At 34.7% G+C, this 10054-nt stretch overlaps 1 protein-coding gene across 8 annotated transcripts in view; it reads left to right on the top strand.

Moving 5' to 3' along the window:
* NCOA1 (nuclear receptor coactivator 1) overlaps positions 1-10054 on the top strand; it is a 189602-nt gene that overhangs the window by 89303 nt on the left and 90245 nt on the right. For all 8 annotated transcript variants that reach the window (XM_008570619.1, XM_008570620.1, XM_008570618.1 and 5 more), the window contains one exon: positions 3022-3127. In XM_008570619.1, coding sequence (XP_008568841.1) covers positions 3039-3127 — 89 coding nt within the window. In that variant the 5' untranslated portion in view covers positions 3022-3038. The remainder of the gene's footprint in view (positions 1-3021; positions 3128-10054) is intronic.

The following is a 10054-nucleotide window of genomic DNA, read 5'->3' as shown; positions in this document are numbered from 1 at the left end:
GCATCGGATCGCACCCCTCAGTGTCGCCCCCGTACCGGACCGGGACCGGCAACGGGATCGCAAGCCTCGGTGTTGCTCCCGCGCCTCGCTCAGCCAGTGAGCGGGAGCTGGTCTGTATGTGGGATCCGAACCCTCGGCAGGAGCGTCGCCACGCTCTCAAGCGGTGCACTGTAGCAGTGCGCCACCGGGCCAGCCCTCACATCTGCTACATTTTTTTTTTCCCCCTTTTTGTCTTTTTTCGTGACCGGCAACGGATCGCAACCCTCAGTGTCGCCCCCGTACCGGACCGGGACCGGCAACGGGATCGCAAGCCTCGGTGTTGCTCCCGCGCCTCGCTCAGCCAGTGAGCGGGAGCTGGTCTGTATGTGGGATCCGAACCCTCGGACGGGAGCGCCGCCGCACTTCCCAAGCGGCGCACTATCCAGTGCGCCACCGGGCCGGCCCCTAAGCTTCTATTTTTGCCTTATTTTTCTCCATAGCACTTACTACCTTCTAATATACTATATAATTTTATTTTTTGTTTTATTTATTGTCTCCCTCACAATAGATTGAAACTGTATGAGGATAATGATTTTGTAAATTTTATTCACAGCTGTATCCCTAGTGCCTAGAACAGAGGTTGGCATGTAGTAGGAATTCTAAAAATATTTCTTGCTAACTAAAATTAGTCTGTTCCCCACACTGAGGTCAATTTTAAATTTTTTGCTTAATATTTACCTTTCCTGGGAATATGGGATATTACCAAGGATTTTATTTTTATTGTCTTTTCTTGAGGTTGAAACTAAAATTAACATATTTAAGTTATATGTTTGTATATACAGATTATATATAGTATGTAACATATAATTTATTTATATATGTAATATATAATCCATAAACACTTGATTGGACAGGCATTTAGTCACTCATTCAGCAAATTCTATGATAGAATTTGCTATTATGTTGTATTAATTTTGCTATTGTATTATAACACACACTAGGTAAGAGTGATGTAAACTTTGTATATTTTGTTAAGGAGTTTGGATATTGTCCTGTGGGTAAGGAGGATTTAATGAAGGGTTTTAAGAGATTGACATGATCAGGCATATATTTGGTAGCCTACTCTGGCAGCTCTTCACAGAAGATTTAAGGAGGACAAGACTGGAAACAGGGAGACCATTTGGGAAGCTATTTTAGTAGTGCAACAAGAGATGATGAGAAACTGGACTGGGGTCTTGGTAAAGGAGAATATGAGGAAGGGATGAATTTTGGAAATATTTAGGAAATAAAAATTGATAAATCTTGGAGTTTGCTTGCATATGGGGTATGAGAGAAGAGGCTACAATAACTCCAATGCACTGAGACAAAAAACACATGAGGAGGAAATAGGTTTAAAGAGATTATGTACTGTGCCCAATGACAGGCAGGTAGTGGTTAAACCAAGACTTGAACAAGGTCTTTCTGCCCCAAAGCCCATGCTTTTAACTACCATGCTTTAGTAGGGGAATCCAGTTGATTCCTCATCAGGGAAATGATATCTTGAAAATGACATTTGAGCAGGAACACTTTTGCTGCTGTTTATAGGACAGATTAGATGCGAGAATGACTGGAATTGAGAAACAAGATTAAAGGATCTTGCATTAATCTAGAATAAGGTATTTGGTTCCAAACTAGGATCATAACTATACCAGGGAATGAAGAAGGAGATGATCTAAAGTCTTTTGTTAAGGAAGAATCAGCAGGACACAGATACCAATTAGAAATGAGGAGTAAAAGAGAAAGAAGAATAAAAAATAACAGCAAGATTGCGATCTTGGGGATGGGAATTTTCATAAACTGCACTTCTAATATGGAGGAACTGGAAATGTGCCTTTTTGGTTACATGAAATAGTAAGCTCATGATTAAACTGTTAGGGATTATTTGTACACTGAAAATGATATATTAGCAGTCTTTGGTCTTTAGAAATGGGCTAGAAAGAGTGAGTGAGTTTTAGGACTAAAGAAAAAAGATTTACTCACACCTATAACTTAAAGCCATGTGACAGGTTCTCATTCTTTATAAGACCATTCTTCACAAGATCTCAACATTTTTTACAATAAACTTTCCCAACATGACTGCTAACATACAGTGCTATAGTTTTTTAATAATTAGAATTTAAGGAAAATCTAAAGTTTTTCCCATTTAACAAGAATTTTCCCTCCTTTTATGAGGTTAGATGGAGTAAAAGAGAATGGCGAGGTGTATTGTTTGGCACCAATAAAATCCAAAAAATAATGAAGATTCTAAGACCAGGGATAGGGTTCTGAGTTTCATTAGGGATTTTACAGAGAGTCGTGGTTGATGAAGGACAGATCAGAAGGGATCTTTAAACACAGTCAGTAACTGGCGCAACATATGAGAGACCTGGCTGGCATGCTAGGAGGAGTGACTTTGTGTTCTCTGGCACCTATACCACAATCCTAACATAGACTAAACATCTGATCTTTGTTGCCTGACTACATAAACACAGGTTAGGAATATAGAATCCAAAGTGTAAAGTACAATTCAAAATCCAAATCTAGTTTATCACTTTAACTTTAATCATTTATGTATTATTTATTTTCCTATCAATATAAAATCCCAAACCTTATGAGTAAAAGTTGTTTTGAATCCTTTTACAAACTAAGGTATAAATAATAAATAAAAAATAATTTCTCTGGCTTCACTTATACATTCAGTTTTTATATTTACACATTAAAGTGATTTTCTTCTCTTTGAAAAAAATCTCAATCTCTATTTAATTATCATCCTAACTGATCACAGTGATTTCATAAAGAATTATTAATTCTGTTTTACCGATATAGAAAAGAAAGTAGAGGAACACTAAATAGTTGATGACTCCTGTGCTTTTGTATAGATGCTGATGCTTTTATGGTGGTTGTAATTATTCATCGAGTGACCGCAATGTTTAGAAATGTTCTAACATGGGGGGGCTTCCCCTCCCCTTATTTGGCTGGAAAGGTCGTAAGGTTAGATTTCTTACTGTTGTCCTTCCTTTTTAGGTGTGAAGTTTTTCAACATGAGTGGCCTCGGGGACAGTTCTTCTGACCCTGCTAACCCAGACTCACATAAAAGAAAAGGATCGCCATGTGACACACTGGCATCCAGGTAGGAGCATTCTTCTTTTCATCATCTGTTTCTGGCAGAGCTGCTTTATCATCTTTACTACCACTTTAGAGCTTTTGTTTCATCTATTCCAAATTTAGTGGCCTTCTTTGAGTCCGTTATGCTCACCATGTTCTTTTCCTTTCCCAGGGTCTTTGCACATGCTTCTTCCTCAATCCAGCTTGCTTCCTCTTGATTTCCCATAGTTAACAGCTATGCATTCTTCACATTCCAGCTTAGTTATTACTTCCTTAAGGGGAGCCTTCTCTTCCTTCCATAACTCACATTTATTAGGTCAAATCTTCCCCATTCCTGTGCCTGTCTCACATGGTTTTTTTTTATAGCTCCAACCCATAACTGTAGGTTTTTACTAGTTTGTGTGGTTATTTTGTGAATTCCTGGCTTCTCTAGTAGACTATAAGCTGCCATTTGGCAATGGACCTTGTCTGTTCCTGCTCATCATTGTATTCTTAGTTCCTAGCACAATAAGTGCCTTATATATAGTAAGGACACAGTAAAGATTTGTCAAATGAATAAATAAATCTATTGTACATCTTTAACTGCTATCTTAGAACATTATGGTATTAGTGGAACTAAGAAATGTTATGATATCAGGATTTTAAATCATCATTATTTGTGGAGTTAAATATTTGCTATGTTATAAGTAATGTGACCATCTTAAACAGGCTAAAAGAGACCTATTGCTAAGGAGACTTTAACAAATGCCAGATAGAGAAGGAACCTCAATCAGATTAAAAAAGCAGCTTCCTGCCTGAGAGGAGAAGAGTGGAGATTTTATTCCATCCATCTTCTAGGATCTAAAGCAAGCTTTCTCAACCTCCACACTATTGACATTTGGGGCCAGATAATTCTTTGTTGTGGGAATATATCCTGTATATTGTAGAATGTTTAGCAGTATCCGTGCTTCTGCACACTAAATGCCAGTAGCATCTTAGTTGTGATAACCAAAAATGTCTCCAAACATTGCCAAAAGTCCATTGGGGATGGGGAAAGCAAACTGTCCCCTAGTAGATAATCACTGATCTAGAGAGTAAAGCTGCAGAAGACTCTTTTATCATTGGATTACATGCTTCTTTCTCATGGGAGGAAAAAGAAAGAATTTTAACAGGAGAATGCCAGGGCTCCAGGCTGGAAAAGCAAAAGTGACCATTTCTCTTAATTATCTCAGAGAACTGTTAAAGAGACCCAATAACCTAAGTACTCATAGTCACAAGTATGGGTCAAGATGTTTGGAGGAATGTTGACATCAAGATATAATCCAGATGTGTGTTGTAAAAGTTAATGCTCTTGTTTATATCTGAATATAAAGTCAGTCCTTCTTAAAGGAAAATTTAAGAATAGATAAATAAAATTATTATCTTTTGCATTTATTATTTTTTTGGTGAGATTTTGTAAATATATAAAAGAATGGAGACCAAGAAACCATGTATATCTACCACATATGATTAATAATATTTTGTTATATTATTAGTATTTTGTTAATATTTCATCATATCTGCATAATCTTTTAATTGATTTGTCTGCAATTAATTCCTCCAATCTTTTAGTAATTAAATATACATACATAGGTATTTGTGAACAATATAGAATATTTATTAAATTTACATAGATTTGGGGCTGGCCTGTTAACTCAGTTGGTTAGCGCATGGCCTTGTAACATCAAGGTTGAAGGTTCAGTTTCCTGCGGCCCCATACTGGCCAACCACCCACAAAAAAAAAAAAAAAAATTTACATAAAGTGTATAATACTGTATATATTTTACTACAATATATTTTTTAAAACATGGATCTTGAGATTTAAAGATACATAGATTTATAGATTTATTCAGTCTTATTAACTTATGATTAGTATTGCATTACATGAATATACCACACTTGAAAAATCAATTTTTCTGTAGATATTCAACTCTCTAGAGATAAATAACGTGCTTGTTACAAATTTTCACTATTACAGCCAGCACTGCAGCAAACATCCTCATACACAACTCCTGTTTTAGACATAGTTTCTTTAGGGTCTGTGTCCATTTTTATGTTAATTAGGTAATTGCCACCTTGTTCTTCAGATGACAAGCATTGAGAGTTCCTCTTTTCCCATATTCTTATTAACACTATTCTATTTTCACTTTAATATTTTACCAATCTGATGAGTGTGGGGTTATAGTTTTAAGTACATTTCCCTGATAATTAGATGAGTTGATTGTCTTTTTTGTTTTTATTACCCATTATGTTTTCCTCCTCTGTGAATTTCTTCATTGTACCTTTTGCCCATATTCCTGCTGAGTTATTTGCTCTTTTTATTTGTAAGAGTTATTTTAAACTTTCTAGTTACTAACATTTTTTTGTTTATATCTGATGCAAATATCTTCTCCCAGCCTGTTAACTCTATTTATGATGTCTGTTGACGTACAGAAACTTAGATTTCCATGTGTCAAGATTTTTGAGGTCTTGCTTAAAAATTTTTCCTTTTCTCTAAAGCCTTAAATATATTTGTGTTTTTTCTTCTAATACATATTTAGGATTTTAATTAATCTGGAATTTACATATCTGCATGAGATACTCGAGGGACTTAATTTTATTGTTTTTCTCAGTCAGTGGTTATGACACTATTGTTTCCTCCTTTTATACTGTTACCTATATCATTAACCAAAGTTCCTGTATATGTAAGAATCTGGTTCTGAGCTTTCTTATGATCATCGCCTTGATATCTGATGAGACAAGTCCTTCTTCCTTGTTTTGTTTTAATATTATCTTCCCTGTGCTTGGTTCTTTACTCTTCTATACAGATTTTAGAATCAGGTTTTTTTAAGTTTATCCTGAAAAAACCATTTTGAATAGCATTTTGAATATCCATTTTGAATAGCATTTCATTTACTTTTATGGATTAAATTTGGAAAATTGAAATTTTTGTGATCTAAATTCTAGAGTGTTCTTATTTAGGAATGTAAGACTTCATTTATTCAAGTCTTCGCTGTTCATTAGTAATATTTTATAATTTTCCCTATGAATGTCTAGCCCATTTTTGGTTAGGTATATTCCAAGGTACTATAGAGTTTTTATCACTTTTAGGAATGATGCTGTTTTGTCTATTGCGTTTTCTAAGGAGCAGTTATTGATGTATAGGAATAGTAATCAGTAATGACTTGTGGATATTGATTGCATATCCATCCATTGTACTGAATTTTCTTATTTGTTTTAATGGTTTACCAGTATATCCTCTTCCATTTTTTATGTACATAGTAACTAACATTATTACAAATATCAAACATTTTATATATTCTTTTTCTCTTTTTTAGATATCTTAAAGATAATTATCTTTACATGTTTGCTTTAAAAGTATTTGAAAGCACCATTTCCTTGAGGTTTATATACATGGGCTTTAGTTTTAATAAAGTGATATCTTTGATAGGGTAAATTAAAATTTTTTATTTTGAAACCAATTGACTTTGTGCATGAATACTACCTTGTAATGTTTCTGCCTCCCCAAATAGTTTATGAAGTCATTAATCATAAAGAGCATTTTTAGACATCAGAGTATTGCTACCCTGTGTACAGAGCCCTGGATAGGAGAGTTTCTCAGCAACTGTTTGGTGGGGTGAGATATCTCATATCTGCCTCCTGTTACCTCTTCTCCATTCCTTTATTCTTCTAGGAGAATGAGGAATAAAATTTCAGTCTTAAAAAGCTGTGCCTTATGCTTGTTTAACATTTCCTATTCAACTCAACAAGTGCTTATTAAATGCCTACTATTCAGTCAGCACCATTTGTGTGATGTTATAAGGATATAAGTGAAGTGTGAGATGTATTTTTATCTTCAGTTGGCTTACAAATCTGGTCATGCCATTCTTTCTTCTTAAACCTTTTGCCTTGAAAATAAATAATCATTATCAAAGTGACGATAATAGATAACATTTATTGAGCTAAAGCATATGTCAAGAACTCTACCACACAGTTTGTGTGTCTCATTTTTTTTTAATCCTCACAAAACCCTAGGAGGTAATTAATGTCATTATCCCAATTTTACAGATAAAGAAATTGAAGCTTATAGAGGTTAAATTGTTGCTTAGTGACTTGTCCAGGGTCGCATCGCTAGTAAATGACAGAGGAAGTTTGAGCCTGTACTGTTAAGCAATATACCACACTGTTTATCATGGCTTGCAAGAACCTTTGTGATTTGGCCCAGATATCATCTCTTGCCCTTTTTTTCTTATCATCTACAGTTTGGCCATACTGAACTACTTATAGGTTCTTTAACTTGATATTTTCACTCTTACGTTACCTTTGAAAAAGCTGTTTTTTTCTTTCAGGAAACCAGCTTCTTCCTACTGCTAAGTTTATACATCTCATTCTTCAGGTCTAGGTGCCATTTTTGTGTGCTTCTATAGTATTAATAGTCTCGTCACACAGTGTTATAATGGCTCGTTTCCTTTTCTTTGTTTTCCCACTAATTGGGGGCTACATCTAATTTACTCCTCTGGGCAGAGTACATGGTTATCTGGCACATAATAAGTATAGGAGTATTTGTTGAGTTAGCTAGTAAGTTGAAGAAAAAAAGATACGTGAAAAGCTAACTCGTAGTAGCATTAACTAGCATGTCTGCAATATAAATGGTAATACAAGCCGTTAGGAAAGAGAAAAATGTAGATGGCTTGAGTAATAGAGGAAGTCTTCTTTTCCATTAAAGTAGAATTTTTTTGTCATGTGCACCTCTCCTTCAGTTTTTACTTCATTTAAACATATCTGCTCTCATTTTCTCTCCTTGGTTATTGGTTACTTCATTTCATACTGATTTTTCCCAGTCTCAATCTCAAGTCATGTCATAGACGCCTCACCATTTCATTACTTTTAGCTCCTTGTTTCCTCTGTCCCCTCTCTTTTTGCCTATCCTGCCTGTTCTATCACTTTCTTTAACTCCACAGTGATTTCAAGCACTTCGGTTTTTCACAAAACTTAACGTCAAGACATATTTGGGAATACCACCAAGTGAATCCAGTTTACTCATGCTGAAATTTAGACTCATAGATTTGAACAGATCATACTTTAGACTTAAATCTACTAAGTAAGTCTTATATCAATTAGTTTCTGTAAGGTAAAATCAGATGTCCTTAAACACTATCAGATTGCAGAACTGAGGTTCTCTAAAGCCTTGCATGTGTCAATATTTATGTTACTGATTTTATTCGTGCCTCACTTTCAGTGCCTTGGTGTGAAATTTGTCAAAATATCTTGCTGCATGTTCTTTTGGAAGTTGTAAGATATAGTTTACTGAATAAAATGGGAATAATTTCTCAATAATGAAAGATTTAAAAGATAAGGACAGAATATGTTAATTTTTAAATTTGGTTTTGTTTTGGGATATGTACCATTTTGTAGTAAATGGGAATAATTTCTCAATAATGAAAGATTTAAAAGATAAGGACAGAATATGTTAATTTTTTAATTTGGTTTTGTTTTGGGATATGTACCATTTTGTAGTATTTTTGTTTGTTTGTTTGTTTGTTTGTTTTTTCCTTTTTGTCTTTTTTCGTGTCCGGCAACGGATCGCAACCCTCAGTGTCGCGCCCGTACCGGACCGGGACCGGCAACGGGATCGCAACCCTTGGTGTCGCACCCGCACCTCGCTCAGCCAGTGAGCGGGAACCGGTCTGTATGTGGGATCCGAACCCTCGGCGGGAGCGCCGCCGCGCTCTCAAGCGGCGCACTGTAGCAGTGCGCCACCGGGCCGGCCCCTTGTAGTATTTTGTTTTATGTGGGTAAATACATTTGATTAGTTTACGTGGTTCTTTTCAACTTACTGTATTGTTGTTGTATAAATACTATTGCTTTTATAGTCTTTGTTATTATTATTAAAAAAAAGAAATTGTATTTTATAATATACAATATATACATATTGTTGCCAATTATGAGATTTTTAGCAGTGGATTTTTTCCTCTTTTCACTTCTACTACTTTTATATATAGCCAAACGATTGTGATTTCTGCTTAAAAGACAAAGAGCTACTTATGGCTGATCATTTCTCTTATGTTAGTTTGATAATAGGAAAATTTCAAAAAAATAAAAAAAAATTTTTTTTAATTTCAAAACAATACTTCAGTGTTTTTGTATGTGTTATGCAAAACAAGTTGCCTGATGACTTGACTAAATATACCAGGGGTAAAGATTGGAAAACAAAAATGATCAGTGTTCATTTGGTATGCTTTAAAATAAACAGTGCTAGCTGTATGCACTATTATTTCTTGTTCTCATTGTTTTGCTGTAAGATAAGTCGTTTGGTTTTGTTTATTACATTTATGAGAACTTATAAGTAGATGTGGGTTTTTTTCAATTTTTTTAGGACAAAGCTGTTTAGAAAAGATGTTGTTCTTTGTACCTTTGTCTCTAATTATTTTTATTATTTTATTTTACTTTTGAATGGAGTTTTCTTTTTGATGAGGGCCATGTAATGGTCTAATTATCATAAGGATCAAGAGTTTATAAGATTTCTAATTATAACTTATTTGAACTCTAGTATAGTCCCTCTTGCTTAATTTATAACAAAGTTAATTGAAAATTCAGATTTTCTATTTCAAGGAGTTATTTAGAATGTAAGATAGTTCCAAATGCAATTAGCATATTTACTGTATGTGTCTTTATAATACCTAGTAATCACTGGTTATTTGAAAATATTCAAGGTATATATATTCAAGGTATATATATATCATTGGAGGAATGAATATATCTATTATAGCAGTCATTCACTTTATATATTTTATCCAGAATTGTTTTCGGCATTTTGTAATGCCTGGGTTTTTTTGGCAGCTGGATGGTACAAGGATCTGAATCCTTGACCTTGGTGTTACCAGCATAATACTGTAACCAAGTGAGCTGACCAGCCAGCCCATATGTCTATTTTTTAGATGTGAATTTAAATTGC

This window comes from Galeopterus variegatus, unplaced genomic scaffold (genome assembly GCF_000696425.1).
Source record: "Galeopterus variegatus unplaced genomic scaffold, G_variegatus-3.0.2 Scaffold620, whole genome shotgun sequence".
NCBI lineage: Eukaryota > Metazoa > Chordata > Mammalia > Dermoptera > Cynocephalidae > Galeopterus > Galeopterus variegatus.
This window is presented reverse-complemented; position numbering and strand designations above follow the sequence as displayed.